The sequence below is a fragment of the Hemiscyllium ocellatum genome, chromosome 10 (assembly GCF_020745735.1).
Source record: "Hemiscyllium ocellatum isolate sHemOce1 chromosome 10, sHemOce1.pat.X.cur, whole genome shotgun sequence".
Taxonomy (NCBI): Eukaryota; Metazoa; Chordata; class Chondrichthyes; order Orectolobiformes; family Hemiscylliidae; genus Hemiscyllium; species Hemiscyllium ocellatum.
The window spans coordinates 3,320,041-3,342,346 of record NC_083410.1 but is presented as its reverse complement, the minus strand read 5'-3'; the positions used below and the strand labels follow the sequence as shown (position 1 = coordinate 3,342,346).

Genomic DNA, 22,306 nt, shown 5'->3' with positions numbered 1-22,306 from the left:
CGTCACTATAATCTATGCGGCATCCTCCTGGTTTTGGTAAGGACAGGTAAAAATTGATCATTTAACACTTCAACAATGCTCCCTGCCTCCACCTGTACAACCCTGTTTTGGTCTCTAATCGATTGTAGACCTCCTTCTCCTTCACTGTCCTTCTCAACCTTTCCCCTGACCTGAGGTGTGATGACCCTCAGGTTAAACCACCACCAGTTCTCTCCCTCTCGGTGAGAGTACAAAGAAAGAACAAAGAGAGTTATAGTACATGAACAGGTCCTTTGACACTCCAAGCCTGTGCCAATCCAGATTCTCTATCTAAACATGCCACCTCTTTTTTAAAGATCTGTAACCCTCTGCTCTTTGCCCATTCATGTATCTGTCCAGATACATCTTAAATAACACTATCATTCTCGCCTCTACCACTTCCATTGGCAATGTGTTCCAGGCTCCCACATCCTTAACTTAAAGATCTTTCCGCGCCTATCTCCTCTCCTCTAAAACCTTTCCCCTCTCACTTTGAACTCGTGACCCCTAGTAACTGAGTCCCCCCACTCTGGGAAAAAGGTTCTTGCTATCCATCCTGTCTATACCTCTCATGGTTTTGTAGACATTAATCAGCCCCCACCCACCCCCAACAAACCTCCATCTTTCTAATGAAAAAAATCCCGATCTATTCAATCTCTCTTATAGCTACCACCGTCCATACCAGGCAACATCCTGGTGAACCTCCTCTGCACCCTCTCCAAAGCATCCACATCCTTTTGGTAATGTGGTGACCAGAACTCTATGCAGTGTTCCAAATGTGGCCGAACCAAAGTCTTATACAACTGTAACATGACCAGCTAATTCTTGTACTCAATACCCTGTCCAATGAAGGAAAGCATGTATAAATGTATAAGTGGAGAAGTCCTGAATTGGATGTTCCAAAATGTATCACCTCGTATTTGCTGGACTGAACTCCATCTGCCATTTCTCTGCCCAACTCTCTAATCTATCTTTGTGTTATCTGCAAACTTACTAATCATGGCAAACAATACCTTCCTCCAAATCATAAATATATATATATTATATATACATACAAAAATGATCTGGAGGAAGGTATCAGTTGCCTGATTAGCAAGTTTGCAGATGACATGAAGGTGGGTGGAGTAGCAAATAGTGAGGGGGACTGTCAGAGAATATAGACAGATTGGAAAATTGGGCAGAGAAATGGCAGATATCACAAACAACAGTGGTCCCAGCACGGGTCCCTGTGGAACACCACTGATCACAGGTCTTCATTTTGAGAAACTCCCTTCCATTACCACTCTCTGTCTCCTTTTTTCCAGCCAGTTCTCTATTCATCTAGTGAGAACACCCTGGACCCTGTGCAACGTACTTTCTTCATTAGCCCACCATGGGGACCCTTATCAAATGCCTTGCTCAAGTCCATGTATATGACAACTACAGCCTTTCCCTCATCAATAAACTTTGTCACCTCCTCAAAGAGTTCTATTCAAGTTGGCAAGACATGACCTTCCCTGCACAAAGCCATTCTGTTCATTACTGATAAGCCCATTTTCTTTCAAATGGCAAAAGATCCTATCCTCTGTCTAGATTAGAGTGGTGCTGGAAAAGCACAGCAGTTCAGGCAGCATCCAAGGAGCAGTAAAATCGACGTTTCAGGCAAAAGTCCTTCACCAGGAATATAGCTGTATTCCTGATGAAGGGCTTTTGTCCGAAACGTCGATTTTACTGCTCCTCGGATGCTGCCTGAACTGCTGTGCTTTTCCAGCACCACTCTAATCTAGACTCTGGTTTCCAGCATCTGCAGTCATTGTTTTTACCTAAAAGATCCTATCTCTCAGTACCTTCTCCAGTAGCTTCCCTACCACTAACATCAGGCTCACTGGTCTGTAATTACCTGGATCATCCCAGCTACCCTTCTACAAGGGGATAACATTATTAATTCTCCAGTTCTCCAGGACCTCACTGTGTTCATGGATGCTGCAAAGATATCTGTTAAAGCCCCAGTTATTTCCTCTCTCGCTTCCCTCAGTAACCTGGAGTTACTGCAGCCCTATGGTCTAAGATGATGGTGACTTTTCTTTTATTCTCTGTGCTGGCACCAGCTGTAACTCCAACCTGAAGCAGTTCCTTGCAGGGGTTTTCATCTCCCCCTCCTGTCACCTTATCCCAGCCCCACCACACCCTTCCCTTGCTCATTGGTCTGAGGCTTGTGATCGTGCTGTCGCTGTGAGCCTGCCAGTGGGATCGAATATTTACTTACTGGTTACATTCAGCTGGGTTCCTTCCCCGTAGATCGATCCCTGCACACTACAAACATAGACAGCATTGTCACTGAGTTGCACGTTTGTGATGGTCAGGATGTAGCTGTTATTGGAGACATCCCTGGAAGGTTGGAAGCGTGCTGTCACTCCTTTGTTACGGTGGACATTGTTGTGTGAATCGGATGTTAGCAGCTCCTGTCTGCTGGATCCTTGCTTGAACCAAGTAACAATGAGTTTGCTGACATTGGCATTCTCCAGGCGACACTGGAATCTGACAGAGCTACCCTGTATCACACTGTGTACTGCTGGAGACTGGAGCAGAACTGGTCTCTCTGCTGTTGGGGGAAAGAAATATCATTTATAAATCATCAAACACAGGGTGAAAACTGGAATATTGACACTTAATAAAACCTCTTCTGTTAGGAAAAACAAGAATTCAGAAAAAAACTAATTGCTGTTTGTTTACACCTTTCAGTGTAATTTTAATAAGATGTTAAAAGTATGATTATATTCTGCTATCACACCACACCCTCTGTTCTCTCTAATAATCTCACAATAAAGACTGCCCCATCCTTAACCAACCCATTTCCAGAACCCTGTCCCAGTGGTGCCTCTATCTCAGAGACAATCTCATTGATTGCGGTTTGACTTGATCTTTCCAGCTGTCTGATTATCAGTGGTTCTTTATTTATTGAACAGTTTTCTTTTATCCACTGATAACATCATCACTGGTGTTATCATCACTGAATCCCCCACTATAAACACCCTGAGGTTTACCATTGACCAGAAACTCAATTACACTCACCACATAAACACAATGGCTACAAAAGCAGATCAGAGGTTAGGAATATTGTGGAGATTAACTCACTTCCTAACTTCCAAAGGTCTATCCATCATCTACAAGGCACAAGTCAGGAGTGTGATGGAATATTCCCCACTTCCCTGGATGGGTGCAGCTCCAACAACACTTTAGAAACTTGACACTATCCAGGAAAAAGTAGCCACTTGATTGGCACCACATCCACAAATATCCACTCTCTTCACCACCAATGCTCAGTAGCAGCAATGTGTTCTACCTACAAGATGGACTCCAGAAATTCACCAAAGATATTTGGACAGCACCTTCCGAACTCACATCCACTTCTTGAAGGACAAGGGCAACAGATCCATGGGAACACCACCCCCTTCAAGTTCCCCTCTGAGCCCCTTACATCCTGGCTTGGAAATATATTGCTGTTCCTTCAGTGTTGCTGGGTCAGAATCCTGGAATTCCCTCCCTAAAGGCATTGTAGGTCAACCCACAGCACATGAACAGTAGCGGTTCAACAAGGCAACTCATCCCCACTTTCTCAAGGGGCAACTAGGGATAGGTAATAAATGTTGGACCCAGCCAGTGACACCCATATCTCATAAGAGAATCAAAACTTCTACTCATTAAACAACTAAGTGAGTAACAATTAACAAACACTGCTCACCAATGCAAACAATAAAAAAAAATACAATGTTGGGAAAGCAGGAGGTATGAATTTAAAATGATTTTGGAGTGTGAGTTAATGCACTCCAGCACACCCGCCACCACCCACCCACACTCCCCTCCCCAACCGTGTACACCTCTTCCTAAATGCCAGGATGATGCTAATGGACACTGGGTCCTCCCTTTTCACAAACTCTTTGTTGCACGAACAGGGGCTACATCCTGGCACGACCCTCTTATCGCAACCTAACCCTTCCCTCCCCCCACTTACCAGACCTCCAAACTGCATTCCCAATGGAGCGACCTGACCACGGGCTATGAGGCAAGGGGGAGGGAAGTAAATGCAGCATGCGCACCATTGGACCATATGGACCTCAGAGAAGCTGCTGTCCATGGTCACTGACATCAAAAACCTCTTGGACTGGGGTCATGACCTGCAGTTGGAGAGCTCCAGCCCAGCCCAGTCCAGACAAGTGCATAAACTTGATGTTTTAACTTGTCCTAAACACAAGTACCTAAATTCCAACATATTTAATAGACGGACTTATTAAGGCCATCAATTGTTCAGCTAATTGGATCACTGCCTTTTTGGATATCTATTAGACTTGGTTATACGGAAGGTTCATTCTAAATGTGTGGATGGCACACAACTTGGAAAGGTAGTAAACAGTGAAGAGGACAAACTGTTACTGCTCACTGGGGCATTACGCTGGAAATTAAATTCAGTTATTTCCAGAGTCATCACAAACGTTAAAGATTTTTTCAAAAAATACAAGGGTTCCCCATTTTACCTCACTCTTCGACTCAGGTTGTCAGAGAGCACAGAGCAGGTTTATGTTAATAGTTAGACTCTAGTTACTAGTAAACAGTAAGTGTATAATTCCACGAGTCAAAACTCTAAACCCTTTACAAACTCCCCATTATGCACACACTGATAGACACAGACATACACAGAGATATAAAATTTGGGTGTTAAGGATGGGAGGGGAGGAAGGGGTGGCGAAGGCAGGGCAGTAGTCCCTGTATACAGGATTAAGTTCATCCCAAGTTGTCACACTCACAATCAACATTAAGGCCATGGAGATGGTGCAGAGGAGGATCACTAAAATGAGATCAGGGATGAGACTTTTACAATGAAGTGCCTGAGGAAGCTGGATATGTTTCCCTCAGAAGTTTACAAAGAGATTGACTTTGTCAAATAGTTTTGATGGATGAATAAATTAGGAGAAAGGGCTGTGAGTAGACTTAATATAACTGGTCAAAGGAGTGAGGTGGGGATTATGGGTTGCTGTGATCTGATCAATACTGCCTATTGAAAAGCACATTCAAAGATAACTTTCTCTGGACGGAGAAATTTACAGGGTTGTTGGACAAAGCAGAAAGTGTAATTAATTGAGTGCATCTATTAGAGGACCATGAAGATTCTATGGGGTAAGTGTTCATATTCTGTGCTGTTTCTGGCTATGATCTCCAGAGACAATAATTATAATGTTCTGCCTGACAACAGGAGAAACACTGTTAATATATTTCAGAGGCTGCCAAATAGTTTTGGACATCCGTTGGTAAGAAAGGCATTATATAAATGCAAATCTTCATTATTTCTAATCCAAAATTGATTTAATCATTTATATCCATTTTTGACAGTGATATCAGCTGTAAAGTTATAATCAGCAGGATATTAATTCAGAGTTACTATGATGTAACTGAGATGCCTTTAGAAGCTATCTTATTCAGCCATCAATTAATGCCAATTATTTGCATATTCTTTGCTTGTGTTTAAGATGTTTATTGTAAGATTAATAAATAATTGTAGGATGATCAATAAAACCCATTTACTAATTATTTCAAAGCTTAATATTGAAACATTTTTTTCAGATTTCTTTCATTTTTTTTAAGAAAGGCGTTAGACAAATTATTACTGCAAACTTGGCATAAAAACAGTGTGTTAAGATCACGTCATTATTAGATATTTGTGTCTATTGACATTAAGTGAATTTAGGTAGAGGTTATTGATTGGATAGACTGCAGTGGTTCAAGAAGGCAGCTCAGCACCACCTTCTCAAGGGTAATTAGGGACAGGCCCAGCCAGTGACAGCCACATTCCATGAGTGAATAAAACAATTCTGGGAGTTCCTATAAAAAGACCCTTGACCCTGAATCCTCCCTTGTGAACCTACGTTTCCCAGTTGGAAATCATTTCCTGGATTTACACACTGAGCCACTTCACAGTGCATGGAGAGGCTCAATTGCATGGAATTTCTTGCACAGCCTCCAATCCCTCACTGTCATTGACCATCCAAGCAAGCATGGCATTCTCGGAGCTGGGCAGTCCCTGCCAGGAGTCTCCGTACATGGAAATTCTCCATCGGAGCTCTGGTGTGAGGTTGTTTCACACAGCAGCTCCTCTCAGAAGACAATAACTGTAATTCACAGACTCCCACCTTGCAAGTGGCTCCCAGTGCCTTGAGGAACACATGCTCCCAGTGTACAAGGGACATAGCAGACGCTCATTCAATCATTTGAGAGGGCTGCTTTGAAATTGCACCTCAGCCTCAGTATTTGGGCACTCAGTGAGGAGGAGTGTGGGAAGATCTGAGGATCTCCTGATGACTGTCCTCCTTGATCTGCCCACAGTGGGTATTAATAGATCCAGTAAGTAGCTGTTACTCCCATCTGTCTCTCTTCCATGGTTTATCTGTGCCCAGGAATCCCAGGAAAAGAAACACAAGGTGTCCTCTGGCATGATTGAGGTTGTGTCCAGTAGTTGTGGTGAGGGTTGGTGTACATTATCTCCTTCTCCACCCTATCCCCAACATCTGCTGGGGTTCAATTCCAGTCTTCTTTGAACATATCACCTGTGTTAGCATGCACCTTCAAGAGGCTAATACTGATTTACTTCATTTTCAAAAGAACATAATGAGACATTTCTCACTGTCAGGTCTCAATCTAAAGTTTATAAGTTTCAGTGAGGATTCAATTACAATGCCCCTTAAGGGATTGTTTCACATTAATATAGTCTGATAAAAAATGAAACCCATGAAAGAGCAACACATTGGGCTCTTGTGGAAAAGTGGTAGTGTCCCACCCTCTGTATCAAGTGGCCTGGGTTCAAGTCCCACCTGCTCCAGAAGTGTGGAATAACATTTCAGAACAGGTTAATTAGAAACTAATTATGCAGGGGCACGGTTGGGGAGGGTGGTATTTTAGCAACGTTATGGTTTGGTAACACCAAGGTTAATATTTTGGATCAAGTCTTAGTGGGAAAATTCTGCGATGATCCTGTGCCTTTAAGCAGTGCATTTTGTTCTGGTTTTTTTGAGTAAAGATTTTGAGCCATAGGTGGTGAGTTGTTTCTCCCAAGCCAATAAACAGTCTGTGAGGCTTTAGGCTTTTTAAATTAGAATAATAGAAGCAGCCTTGATGGGTGGAGTCAGGCTCCCACAGAACCAGGGTTTTAGTTTAGCCTTCAGCAGTTGTTAGGGGTTTGAAATTGGCTGTGGAGGCTGTAACATTTGTCTCTCTGTTACAGCTAAAGGCTGGGATTCTCTTCCTGTTGCTCAAATTGCATGCAAGACAATTTGTTTTATGTTGCATTTGCCAAGGGTTTATGGAATGTTATTATATTGGAACAGTTACAGTTAGTAGTTAACTAGTCTATTATTCAGGTAAGTCTTTCAATAAAGTTAAAGTAAAGCCAATGCTTCTTTCTTATGTTTGTATTTTAACAGTTTAGTTTGGGATATTGTTTGTAATGGACCGGTTGGACTGAAGGGTGGGTTTCTGTGCTGTATGACTCTATGAAAGGAGAGAATTGAGTGTCTCTTGCTTAGAGACACATTGAGTAAACAAACAAATAACATCTAGAACAGAACATCTCACACTTGCTTTTCCATAAGGTAAACATTAGGGTCCATCTCCTCAGGGGTTTGGTCTAGTTCATATCAAATTGGGGGCTCATGTCAGGATCAAAATGTCTAATTCAAAGTTGTGTTTAGGATTATTGAGTTCCAAGGAGTGAGTGGTGAGTTTTGGTGATTTTTTTTATTTTGTGTGGCACATTAAGTTAGTTTGTAGCTTGTGTAATAATGGCTCTTTCAGTCACCAAGAGCTGGATAGATAACTGCACTGGGTTCTAGATTAGAGTGGTGCTGGAAAAGCACAGCAGTTCAGGCAGCATCCAAGGAGCAGGAATATCAGTGTTTCGGGCAAAAGCCCTTCATCAGGAATAGATAACTGTACTGTGACAGTGCTGTGGTCCCACAGTAAACACTAGTTTTGTGTCCCTCCTTCACAAACTGGGTCTTGAGAAGTACAATATTATTAATGTGTAAATTCTATAATTAGTTTAGGGATAAAGAGGTACAGTACAGGAGTGCAAACCTACCGAAGCTGCTGAGCAATTAATACCAGCCTGTCTTTCACAACACCATCTCTTCATCATCCCAGTGCTGTCATGAAATTACACATTAATTGTGATTAATAAACTCGCTGAGGAACGATACAACTGGTTCAATGGAGAACACAGGAGAGCATGCCAGGAGCATAGCTGAAAATGTGTTGCTGGAAAAGCGCAGCAGGTCAGGCAGCATCCAAGGAGCAGGAGAATCGACGTTTCAGGCATGAGCCTTTCTTCAGGAATGAGGAAAGTGTGCCAAGCAGGCCAAGATAAAAGGTTTGGAGGAGGGACTTGGGGGAGTGGCGTTGGAAATGCGATAGGTGGAAGGGGGTTAAGGTGAGGGTGATAAGGTGAGGGTGATAGGCTGGAGTGGGGGTGGGGCGCGGAGAGGTCAGGAAAAAGATTGCAGGTTAGGAAAGTGGTGCTGAGTTTGAGGGTTGGGACTGAGACAAGTTGGGGGGAGGGGAAATGAGGAAACTGGAGAAATCTGAGTTCATCCTTTGTGGTTGGAGGGTCCCTAGGCAGAAGATGAGGCGCTCTTCCTCCAGCCGTTATGTTGCTATGGTCTGGAGATGGAAGAGTTCAAGGACCTGCATGTCCTTGGTGGAGTGGGAGGGGGAGTTAAATTGTTGAGCCACGGGGTGGTTGGGTTGGTTGGTCCAGGTGTCCTAGAGGTGTTCTCTGAAACGTTCTGCAAGTAGGCGGCCTGTCTCTCCAATATAGAGGAGGCCACATCGGGTGCAGCGGATGCAGTAAATGATGTGTGTGGAGGTGCAGGTGAATTTGTGATGGATATGGAAGGATCCCTTGGGGCCTTGGAGGGAAGTGAGGGAGGAGGTGTGGGCGCAAGTTTTGCATTTCTTGCAGTTGCAGGGGATGGTGCTGGGAGTGGAGGTTGGGTTGGTGGGGGGTGTGGACCTGACGAGGAAGTCACAGAGGGAGTGGTCTGCATACCCAGGCTTACCTGAAGATGAGAGGTCAAGCTGGTCAAACCACCAAACAGGACTACTTGCATCCCAAACAGCATAAGCAGTAAGTGATAGACAGAGATAAGTGATTCCACAACTAATGAATCAGATCTAAGCTTGGCAGTCCTGCTTCATCTAGTCGGGAATGGTGGTGAACAATTAAACACTCACTGGAGGAGGAGGCTCCACAAATATCCCTATCCTTAATGATGGAAGAGCCCAGCACACTAGTTCAAAAGCTAAGGCTGAAGCATTCACAGCAATCTTCAGCCAGAAGTGCCCTGTGGATGATTCATCTCGGCCTCCTCCAGTGGTCCCCAGCATCACCAGTCTCCAGTCAATTCAATTCACTCCTCGTGATATCAAGTAATAGTTGGAGATACTGGATACTGCAAAGGCTACTGGCCTTGACAACATTCCGGCAACAGTACCGAAGACATGCTCCCCTGGCCAAGCTGTTCCAATACAGTTACAACACTGGCATCTCCCCAACAATGTGGAAAATTGCCCAATTAATGTCCTGCACACAAAAAGCAGGAGAAAACCAATGGCCTATTACTGCCCCATCAGGCTACTCTTGACCATCAGGACAGTGATATATGGATCCATTGACAGAACTATCTTGTGGCACTTCAGCTGCAATGCCACCCAGTTTGAGTTCTGTCAGGGCGACTGGGATCCTTGCCCTCCCCGGGAACTAGCACTGAGCAATAAATGCTAGCTTTCCCTATAGCACTTACTTCCTGAGTCTGCTTGTTTCAAACACAGTGCCAAAGACCTACAGACAGGATTGATTATCATTGATGGAAATTACCAAACTGAAGTCACATTTTAAACTTGCACTTTTTATTTAAAATTAGGAAGTTTTATCAAAATACAAATAGTCTCTTGGTATTACAAAACTCAGATAAGTTACATAATGAGACATTTCTCATCTTTCACTCATCAGGACACAATTGCAAGAATACCAACACGAATAACAATGTATGCTACATAACAAAAAGGGTGCTGATTAATTGGACCCTGATTGGGAGATATCTCTTCCCTAGTACATTCTGCATGACCATGTCCCAAACAATATGTTTAAAATTAATGAAAGACAACTTAACTTTGATTGGATAAGGGATTGTTATGGGGAATGCACCAAGCGATAGGTATCTCCAAATTTCTGTTAGATTGAAAAGTTGAAATTTCTGAACAAATGCTTTTTGCCTGCAGAGAACCAGCTGTATGTATGTATGTATGTGATTACGTATAGTTTCTATCAAGACTAAATGAACCTTGTTAGAGGTGTTACTGAGAATCTATAATTAGCTGTTTGTGTAATTCATAGTGCTCCTGCACATTCTCCTGTTCCTTGGATGCTGCCTGACCTGCTGCGCTTTTCCAGCAACACATTTTTAGCTCTGATCTTCAGCATCTGCAGTCCTCACTTTCTCCTAATTCATAGTGCACCCTGGATTGTTCAGAATGTGCAGTCCAATCATGGAATCACGCGTAATTTTGGTTACTATGTTCTGGGTTCCTCACACAATGTGCTGGTTGAGTACACTCAACGCTCTTCCTGTTATAATCAGATATTGTGATGCAGACCCTATACACTGGCATCACACTCGCACTAAAACTCACAGACTACGTGACTCATTTATGGGACAGAGTGTCTTTTTGTCCTGTTTATGATGTATGACCCACTCAAATACCCCAAAAAAATCAAGGTTCTTTCTCTTTGAATCCTATCAGAAAGGTTGTGTCTGAAACCACTCGGAGCTCTCCTCCCAGAGTTGCCAATTTCTAAAGACAATTGTGGGATTTGTAGTCCACAGGATTAGCAATCAGCATTCATCTTCAATTTCCAGTCAGGTTTTAAATTCACTCTGTTCAAATTTTCTATTGTATAAATATAGATAACCATTTCAATCCGGTAATATTCATATTGCTATTTAAATTCAGAACAGCGTTTGATTCTATTTCAATCACTCACACTGTGTTTGAAACACAGACTCCCAGATTCCAAGCTGGCACAGATGCTGGGGGTTGGGAAAGGTCAGGGGAGCAGACAGGGTCACGTGGGTGGAGCATGGAGAGTCTGGGGAACAGGACGGAGTTCTGGAGAAGGATCACTGAACCCAAAACATTAACCCTGTTTCTCTCTTTCTCTCTCTCAGTCTGTCTCCCCACAGACAGTATTGAGTCTCTCCAGCGTATTCTGTGCTTGTTTATCCAACACTCTGTTTAACTCCAGTTAGCGCTGGTCTTGGTGGGTGAGGGGGTTGCTGGGGAGGGCAATGGAGGGGGTGGGAGGGGTGTATTTTGTTCAGATTCACTTTGTCAAGTGACCCACAGAGCTAGAGGCTGTGGGTGTGACACACAAATGGGAATTTGTAAATGTCGATCCCAGCTTTATCACATTATTTGAGTCTATCAACACCGAGCTGATCAGGACAGGGTCTTACGATGGTGCACACTTTCACACTCAGTAAGAGACACGTGGAGATTGCTCTGAGTGGGGCGTGACGAGAGAGAAAGCTCCAAGCATTGGGCAGTAACACCAGAACCAGGCAGATACTTAACATTGCTCGGGTATGGGACCATTGAGCACACACAGTGCTCTCCTCCTCACAAACATAACAAGGCACTGCCTGAGGCCCAGAGCTGACAAAGGAGGTTACATACCGCTCTTAATGCTCAGGGACAGGGTGCTCTGATACCAGAGACTCCAAAAGCAGTTCGAATCTTTCAGCTGGAGTTTGGGGGCTGTGGGTGAAACCTCTCCCTGCAGCCAGTCTGGTTAAAGCCTGGAACGTGGCGAGTGAAGGAGGAGGCCTCTGGTGGCAGCAACACCTGAACAAGCCAGACACGGCTCCATCCCAGCCCAAGGTCTCCCAGCGAGCAAGGAGCAGGTCCTGGGCTGAGTCCCCCGGCCTGAACTCACAGGATCGGCCGAGGTACCAGGTCCGTGACTAGGCTGAGGCTCCCGGTCTGCCGCTAGGCCCAGCTTCCGGAAGGAGCAAAGGAAAAAGTGAGGACTCCAGCTGCTGGAGATCAGAGTTTAAAAATGTGGTGCTGGAAAAGCACAGCCTGTCAGGCAGCACCCAAGGAGCAGGAGAGTCGACGTTTCAAGCATAAGGTGTTCATCAGGAATGACCAAAACGTCGACTCTCCTGCTCCTCAGATGCTGCCTGACTAGTTGTGCTTTTCTAGCACCACACATTTTGATTCCAGAAGGAACAGTGAAAGCGATGAAAGGGATGGATGGTGGAGGACCCTGATAACTGATAACCAGCGGCAGCATCTGGAGGTGCTTCAGATGGGGATGAGGAGGAACTGAACTTGCACATAGCCAGGCCCAGGGCCCCAGCTCAGACATGGCAGTCATGGGAGTTGCAGCCTGAAGGCCTGGAAACAGGAGCCAAGGTCAAGCAGCTACTGGAGGAGCAGAGGAGGAGGAACCTGAAGAAGAGAGAAAGATGAACTCTACTGCAGTAAAATCTTGCATTATATTCAGTGTTACAAGATGGCACCAAAGTGTGGTGAAACTTTCTATATAACGTATGAAGAAAACACTTTTCACTGTAATTTTATAGACACGTGACAATAAACCTATATCTAGTGTTAGTAAGGAGGACTCTGCAGGGTGGTCAGGGCTCTTTCTGCAGTAGTCCATTCCAATGCCTACGTCAATGCCAGCCAGTCCTGCAGGGAGTTACACTGAGACTGATCCAGGTCATTATAAACATCCGGGGCTGTCATTAATCACTCAGTGCCTGAAACAATGAGGAGATTCCAAACACAGGCACACGGAGCTTTGGAAGAGCCTTTACTGACATCACTCAAAGTTTGGTAGTTGTGCTCCTTTCTCTCCGATCCCTGAGGAATTCTGTTGGAGGAAAAACAAATGACCAATGGCAGATGGTGCATCCCAATTGGAAAGGTGATTGAATCCAGGAACATTCCAATTCCAGGGAGTGATGCTGTGCCTGAGAATTTGAAATCTCCGGATGCTGTTAGTAGGCCCTGTCTCAAGAAAGGTCAGTGGGTCCTATCAATGCTCAGACGAGGCTGGAGCTCTGAGTCCCAGGCTCTAAGAGACATAGTCCATCAGAACATTCCTGTCAATCCCTTCCCTCCAACCTGGAGGATAACCGTTCCCAAAGAAAGAGAGAGAGAATTTCCTTTCACCACCACGGCCACAGTCCGGGACGAGGTGAAACCTCGGTTGCAGGCTCCTAGTTTATCGGCCAACATTCTCCAACGTCAGCCTGTCATTCCGAGGGAAATCCACTCTCTCCCAATTCTGGAGAATCTCTCTTCACGCAACGAGCTGACAGACAGAAACCCCATGAGAAGGGGGCGTTGCCGGGAGTCTCCCTGTTCCCACGGTAACTGCTCGTTGAGTCAGTCGTGGAAACGTTGACAAGCTTTTTTCCAGCGGCAGGCTGTGCACCATTGGCTTCGATTCTCCAAACCGTACACTTTGCGGCACTTCTTAGCTTCCCCGCGGATCTTCCTGTGAAACAAACACGTGGTTAGTGCCATGAGCAGACTGTAGCTGTGAGGAACAAGGCTATCCTCAGTCTCAGTGCTGTCCCCTGCTGTCACTCACCTTGTCCCACTGAGGCTGGGCACTGGAGAGGCAAAAACAACATGGGGCTTCAGCAGGGTCACTTGTGGTTGGATAGAGCAATCCCCAAATGTGAAGGCACAGCGGTAATCTGGAGAGATCTGGAACAGAAATGACCAACAGTGACCATCTGATGGCAGCAAGCTTTCACTGTCCACTCTTACTGAGACCCATCACTGACCACCCACTGAGACCCATCACTGACCACCCACTGACCACCCTGAGACTGTCACTGACCACCCACTGAGATCGTCACTGACCACCTCCTGAAACCATCACTGACCACTCACTGTCCACCCACTGAAACGTCACTGACTAGTCAGAGAATGTCAATGACCACTCACTGACCACTCTGAGACCATCACTGACCACTCACTGACCAACCCAAGACTGTCACTGACCACTCACTGAAACAGTCACTGACCACCCCTGAGACCGTCACTGACCACCCTCTGAGTCTGTCACTGACCACTCATTGAAACAGTCACTGAGACCGTCATTGACCACTCACTGACCACCCACTGAGACCATCACTGACCACTCACTGAGACTGTCACTGACCACCCCTGAGACTGCCACTGACCACTCACTGACCACCCAATGAGACTAACACTGACCACTCACTGACCAATCACCAAGACCATCACTGACCACTCACTCAGACTGTCAGTGACCACTCACTGAGACCACTGACCACTCAGAGATCATTACTGACCACTCACTGACCATCTCCTGAGACCGTCACAGACCACTCATTGAGACCGTCATTGACCGCTTACTGTCTACCCACTGAGACCGTCACTGAGCACTCACTGACCACCCACTCAGACCATCACTGGCCACCCACTGAGACCATCACTGGCCACCCACTGTCCATTCACTGAGACTGTCACTGACCACCCAATGAGACCGTCACTGACCACCCCAAGACCATCACTGACCACTACTGAGACAGTCACTGATCACTCACTGACCACCCCGAGACCACTGACCACTCACCTGACCACCCCCAAGACTGTCACTGATCACTCACTGACCACCCACTGAGACCATCACTGACCACTCATTGAGACAGTCACTGACCACCCCGAGACCGTTACTGACCATTCACTGTCCACCCACTGAGATCATCACTGATCACCCCCTGTGACTGTCACTGACCACTCACTGTCCACCCCGAGACAGTCACTGACCTCCCACTCAGACCGTCACTGACCTCCCACTGAGACTGTCACTGACCACTCACTGTCCATTCACTGAGACCATCACTGACCACTCACTGACCACCCAATGAGACCGTCATTGACCACCTACTGAGACCATCACTGACACCCACTGACCACCCCGAGACCATCACTGACCACCCACTGAGATCGTCACTGACCACCCACTGAAACCATCACTGACCACTCACTGTCCACCCACTGAAACCATCACTGGCCACTCACTGACCACCCCGAGACCGTCACTGGCCACTCACTGACCACCCCGAGACTGTCACTGACCACCCACTGAGACCGTCATTGACCACTCACTGACCACCCCGAGACCGTCATTGACCACTCACTGACAACCCCGAGACCGTCACTGACCACCCACTGAGACCATCACTGACCACTCACTGACCACTCCCTGAGACATTCACTGACCACTCACTGTCCACTCACTGACCGCCCAATGAGACCATCACTGACCACTCACTGATCACTCACTGAGACCATTATTGACCACTCACTGAAACCATCACTGGCCACTCACTGACCACCCCGAGACCATCACTGACCACTTATTGTCCACTCACTGACCGCCCTGAGACCGTCAATGACCACTCACTAAGACCGTCACTGACCACTCACTGACCACCCCTGAGACCATCACTGACCACTCACTGATCACTCCTTGAGACATTCACTGACCACTCACTGTCCACTCACTGACTGCCCAATGAGACCATCACTAACCACTCACTGATCACTCACTGAGACCGTCACTGACCACTCACTGACCACCCCAAGACCATCACTGACCACTCACTGACCACCCCCGAGACTGTCACTGACCACTCACTGGCCACCCACTGAGACCGTCATTGACCACTCACTGACCACCGAGACCGTCACTGACCTCCCACTGAGACCATCACTGACATCCACTGACCACCCCGAGACCATCACTGACCACCCACTGAGATCGTCACTGACCACCCCCTGAAACATAGAACATAGAACATAGAACATAGAAAAATACAGCGCAGTACAGGCCCTTCGGCCCTCAATGTTGCGCCGACCGAATCCTACCTAACCTACACTAGCCCAATAACTTCCAAATGCCTATCCAATGCCCGCTTAAATGACCATAAAGAGGGAGAGTTCACCACTGCTACTGGCAGGGCATTCCATGAACTCACAACCCGCTGTGTAAAGAATCTACCCCTAACATCTGTCCTATACCTTCCACCCCTTAATTTAAAGCTGTGTCCCCTTGTAACAGCTGACTCCATTAGCGGTAAAAGGTTCTCAGTGTCTACCCTATCTAAACCCCTAATCATATTGTACACCTCTATCAAATCTCCCCTAAACCTTCTTTTCTCCAATGAGAACAGCCCCAAGTGCCTCAGTCTTTCCTCATACGATTTTCCTACCATACCAGGCAACATCCTGGTAAACCTCCTCTGCACTCGTTCCAATGCCTCCACATCCTTCCTATAGTATGGCGACCAAAACTGCACACAATACTCCAGATGAGGCCGCACCAGAGTCTTATACAACTGCAACATGACCTCAGGACTCCGGAACTCAATTCCTCTGCCAATAAAGCCCAGTACACCATATGCCTTCCTCACAGCGCTATTTACCTGGGTGGCAACTTTCAGAGATCTGTGTACATGGACACCAAGATCCCTCTGCTCATCCACACTACCAAGTAGCCTACCATTAGCCCAGTAATCCATCTTCTTGTTACTCCTACCAAAGTGAATGACTTCACACTTAGCTACATTGAATTCCATTTGCCACCTTTCTGCCCAGCTCTGCAACTTATCTATATCCCGCTGTAACCTGCCACATCCTTCCTCACTATCCACAACTCCACCGACTTTTGTGTCATCCGCAAACTTACTCACCCAGCTTTCAAGCCCCTCCTCTAGATCATTTATAAAGATAACAAAAAGCAATGGTCCCAAAAAAGATCCTTGAGGTACACCGCTAGTAACTGCACTCCAAGATGAACCTATACCATCAACTACTACCCTCTGTCTCCTTCCAGCCAGCCAATTTCTAATCCAAACCTCTAATGCACCCTCAATGCCATACCTCCGTAGTTTTTGCATTAGCCTACCATGGGGTACCTTATTGAACGCCTTACTAAAATCCATATACACAACATCTACTGCTTTACCCTCGTCCACCTCCTTAGTCACCTGCTCAAAGAACTCAATAAGGTTTGTGAGGCACGATCTGCCCTTCACAAAACCATGCTGACTATCCTTGATCACGTTATTCCTATCCAGATGTTCATAAATCTTATCCCTTACAATTCTCTCTAAGACTTTGCCCACCACAGAAGTCAGACTCACTGGCCTGTAGTTACTCGGGCTATCCCTACTCCCGTTCTTGAACAAGGGGACCACATTCGCCATCCTCCAGTCTTCTGGTACTATTCCCGTTGACAATGACAACATAAAAATCCAGGCCAATGGCTCTGCTATCTCCTCCCTAGCTTCCCAGAGGATCCTAGGATAAATGCCATCAGGCCCAGGAGACTTATCTATTTTCATCCTTTCCAGTATTCCCAAAACCTCTTCCCTACATACTTCAATGCCATCCATTCTAATCACTTGTGACTCAATATTCACACCAGCAACAGTGTCCTGTTCCTGAGTGAATACTGACGAAAAGTATTGATTTAAAGGTATTGTTTGGAATTTATCCCTCCGGAATAAATGCTTCTTGACTGTGTGGGTAATGGGTCTCACAGAGAGTCCCTGACTGTGAGGGGAGTGGGTCTCACAGAGAGTCCCTGACCGTACAGGCAGTGTGTCTTACTGACAGGCCCTGAGTGATGTGTGTACCTGGTAGGTGTGGTCGACACAGACCTGCCACAGAGAGCTGGGAGCAGACTGACTGAGGGGGCCTGGGAGCTGGTGTTCAGAGCTGCCTCCCTGTGACGGAGTGACGGAGACCCTCTGGTCCTGGAGTACAGCAGGTGGGGACACACAGCGCCGTGTGCTCACAGTGTCTGGGTTCTCATCCTCACTCACTGAGATCTCAGTGTAATAGAAATCCTCTTCTCCATCGCTGTGTTCACAGTCGCCACGCCTGTCAGAACCAACCACAAAACTCCATTACAGCAACCCCAGCTCCCCTGTGCCCCCTGCCCCAAACACCCACCTGTCCACACCCCAGCTCCCCTTTCCCAATGCCCTCCCTGCCCATACCCCACACCTCTCCCACCCCCCACCCTGTCCCACCACCTCACCCACTTATCCCTCGTTGCTAAATCAAATCCGTCCCACCCATGGAGTGGGGTTAATCTGCTGTCAAGGGGCAGAGGGGGGTGACTGGGACACTCAGGGAATTGCCCCCAGAGCTCCCTCCCCTCCCCCACCTATTATCCAAACACCCAGTTCAAACTCCACCTGCAAGATCAGGCTACTCAACTTCATGGTGCTTCAGAGCCTGTCCTCATTCAATATCACAGAGTGAGGCAGTACGTTCAGCCCATCATTTTCATGTTGGCTTTTTGTAAGACTACCCCCACCCCCACCCCCCAACACCGCTGCTCCATCCTGAATGATTGTTCCTTATCCACCTTCAAATCCCTTTTGGAATATTCCCAGTGAATGTGCTTGCCAAAGCCTCCAATTCCAGATTCCAACTCACGGCACAGCCAACCATTCCTCACCATTCCCTCTGAATCTGTGACTGAGTATTTTCCACGGTGCCATGGCACCAGCATGGTTACCAATCCTCCTGCTGCACTCTCAATGATGGAAAGGTGACAAAGATTACATTTGCTCCATCATGTGCGTGCTGGCTCTGCCTCTCCCCTCGATTTCCTAGCCTTTCCTCTTCTTCCTGCAAATCCTCTTTCGGTTTAGAAAGACACATTCACTCACACAGCCTGTCAGATATTAACCATTCGCTGTGTGAACACTTTATTCCGTTAGTCACCATTGTTTGTTTTGCCCGTTATCTTGCACTGGGACCCTCTTTCTGTAAATACAACAGGTTCTTCATCTTCAAGCTGGGGGTCTGGAGGTGTAAGGAGTTTGAACACCTTGATTAAATCTCCCTCTCAATCTCCTCCTCTCCAGGGAAAACAGTCCCACTTTGTTTGCTCCATCTCCACCAGGAAGTGCCCCATTCATTAAATAACAACTGTAGCCTCTGCAAGAGTTCACATTATTCTGAAAAGGTAGAGGTATTCATAGTCCTCCTCAAGACTGAAATAGTCTTCATTGAAGACTCACAGTAACGGCCTTGTGTTTTAACCTACACCCCTATGAACAGTGCCCTGATTGCTGTAAACTTCAGTGTTCCCAGCACAATCTGACACATGATCACCTATTTCTGCACAGATTCACCCAGCACTCTCTGCTCCTTTAGTATTGTAAGTCTTATTATTGTTTACAATCCAAGATTCCTCCCACTATTTTCAACATGTCAATTCTCCCATTAATACACTCAGCTCTGCTCCGAGGTGAATAACTCCAACATGCTCACACCTCTCTCATCGCTGACGTCAAACACTTTGACACAATTCGCAGGTGAGAACCAGCATCACAGACACTGCCTGCCCCCACACACAGTTGGCTGAGCTCAACACATCAGACCCTGCAATAACCATCTACACCACATGGGGGCAGACCGACACCACAATTGAATTCAACCAATTTAACCAGGATAGGCTGAGCTCAAAGAAACACCAGAGGGAGCTTTACTCTGTATCTAACCCCGTGCTATCCCTGTCCTGGGAGTGTTTGATGGGGACAGCATAAAGAGAGTTTCACTCTGTATCTTACCCACAGTTCTCCCATTACCCACAGTCTCACCCTCAACCCCCCCATTTCCCCATCCCCTCCAGCTGGGCAATATTTCCTACCCGAGGTGTACAGTGCGGATGTGCCTGCGGATTCCAGCCGGTGAGGAGAGCAATTTCTGACAGAGAGGCCACATACAGCGATACAGGAGCTTCATGGAGTTCTGGGGAAAGAGACAGAGAGGGAAGGAAGGGTGGAGAGGGAGGGGGAGAGAGGGAGGGGGAGAGAGGGAGAAGGAGAGAGAAAGAGAGACATAGACACACAGATGTGAATATCAGGTCAGGAACATCATCACAACCTCCCTCTGGTGATGTGGAGTGGGGAGGTGGGAACACTCCCAGACATTGCCCCCACCCACATCCAGGCACCCCCCGCACCGAGATCCCCCCAGTCAGTCCATCTCCCCACCCCCATCGGCCCCACTCCCCACTAGTCTGTTTTTCTCCTGAACCCCTATGGCAGTGGTAATTGGGGTGCAGTATTCCCAGGATCCAGGGCTGGTGCCGGAGGGAGAATGGTAACTATGACATCCTTGTTCACAAGAGGTTGTCAATATTATCCTAGCAACTACAGAGCAGTTAGCTTAACTGTGCTGGGAGGGAACATCTATCAACATTTACTTGGGATAGAATCAATGGGATTAGTTTGGGACAGTCACCAAAATATTGTCCATAGTAAGCTCTGCTGGTCGATATTTCACTAGCTACGGTGTGTTTTATCGGTGATGGTTCATGTTCAAAAACGACAAATAGAATCCAGGTGATGTTGGTGATGGGAAAGTCATGCAGTGGTGTGCGATAGCATTTCTGGGTATAAATAAAAAGAGAAAATAGCACTGTCATGGTTTTTTTTAAAAGAGGAGATTGTGTTTAACCAACTTGCTGGAGTTTTTTGAAGGGGTAACAGAGAGTTGATGAGAGTGATGTTGTACATGGATTTCCAGATGGTGTCTGCTACAGTGGCACACAACAGACTGGTGAAGAATCTTGGTGTGACAGGAGACAGTCACAATGTGGATACAAAACTGTCTGAGTGACAGAAAACAGAGAGAAAGGTCAATGGATATGTCAGGCTGGATGATAGTGAGATCCCTTAGGGATAAGGATTGGGATCCTTGCTTTTCCTGATAAATATTACTGGCCTGGATCTTGGTGAACAGGGGCAGTTTCACAGAGTGCGGATGGTACAAAATTTAAAAAATCGTAAACTGAGAGGAGAACAGTGTTGAACTCTGAAAGGACATTGACAAGTTGGTGGGGTGGGGGTGAGGGGGGCAGATGAAGTTTAATATTGAGGAGTCTGAGGTGATGCATGTCAATAAAAGAACATAGAGAGATGATATAAAATAAGGAGTACAACTCCGAAGGCTGTACAGGAGTGGAACGGCCTCGGTATATATATGCACAAATTATTAAAGGTTGCAGAAGTTCAAAGGGCTGTTCAGAAAACATACAATATTAATAAACAGGAGCTGTGAATCCAAGAGCAGGGAGATTATGATGAACTTACATAAGTCATTGCTTCGATCTCAGCTGCAGTCCTGGGGATTACACTACAGCAATTTTTGCCTTGGTAAGCCCACACCTAGAATATTGTATGCAGTTTTGATCATCTTATCAGAGGAAGGATATTCTGGTGATGGAGGGAGAGCAATGGAGGTTTACTAGACTGATTTCTGAGAAGGCAGGACTGACATACGAGAGGAGACTGGATTTGTTAGGATTATATTCACTGGAGTTTAGCTGAATGAGGGGTGATCTCAAAGAAACCCCCAAAATTCTAACAGGACTAGACATGGTAGAAGCAGAAAGGATGTTCCCAGTAGTGGAGGGGTCACAATTACAGGATAAGGAAAAGGCCATTGAGGATGGAGATGAGGAGAAATATTGTGAGGAGATGTCACTGGACTTGAAACATTAACTCTGATTTCTCTCCACATATACTGCCAGACCTGCTGAGCTTTCCCAGCATTTTCTGTTTTTGTTCCCGATGTACAGCATCCGCTGTTCTTTTGGTTTTTAAGAGAAGAAATGTCTTCACCCGGAGAGTGAGGAGCCTGTGGAATTCTGGATTGTGGGAAGTGGCTGAGGCCAAAACATTGAATGTTTCCAAGAAGGAGTTAGACATAGTCTCTAGGTCTAAAGGAATCAATAGGTATGGGGGGGGTGGAGGTTGGGATGAGGGGACTGAGTTCAATGATCAATTATATTGAATGGCAGAGCAAACGCGAAGGGCTGAATGGCCAACTCCTGCTGCTATTTTCGATGATTCTATGTTTCTATGGAATTGGAAGAGTGCAGAAGAGACCTATGAGAATCGGTCCAAAGATAAGACCCCAGTGATGTGGATACATGAGTAAAGCAGGAACTGTTTTCCTCAGAGAGAAGGAGATTTAAAAGAAGTTTAACATGAACAATCTGCATGGGGGAACTAAGGGCATTGTTGTTAAATTTGCAAATGACACAAAGATAGGTGGTGGGATGGGTAATGTTGAGGACGTAGGAAGGCTGCAGAAGGACTTGGGGGAAAGTGGGTAAAGAAGT

General features: G+C 46.3%; 1 protein-coding gene across 4 annotated transcripts in view; it reads right to left on the bottom strand.

The window, feature by feature from the left end:
• Positions 1 to 9,999: 9,999 nt before the first annotated feature.
• The window catches only part of LOC132819616 (zinc finger protein 395-like), a 28,738-nt gene continuing 16,431 nt past the window's right edge, over positions 10,000 to 22,306 (bottom strand). For 3 of the 4 annotated variants that reach the window (XM_060831195.1, XM_060831194.1, XM_060831193.1), the window contains exons 6-9: positions 19,826 to 19,926; positions 17,793 to 18,039; positions 13,706 to 13,824; positions 10,000 to 13,609 (exon numbers count right to left, since the gene is read on the bottom strand). In XM_060831195.1, coding sequence (XP_060687178.1) covers positions 13,498 to 13,609; positions 13,706 to 13,824; positions 17,793 to 18,039; positions 19,826 to 19,926 — 579 coding nt within the window. In that variant the 3' untranslated portion in view covers positions 10,000 to 13,497. The remainder of the gene's footprint in view (positions 13,610 to 13,705; positions 13,825 to 17,792; positions 18,040 to 19,825; positions 19,927 to 22,306) is intronic. The other variant, XM_060831196.1, reaches the window with a different exon arrangement.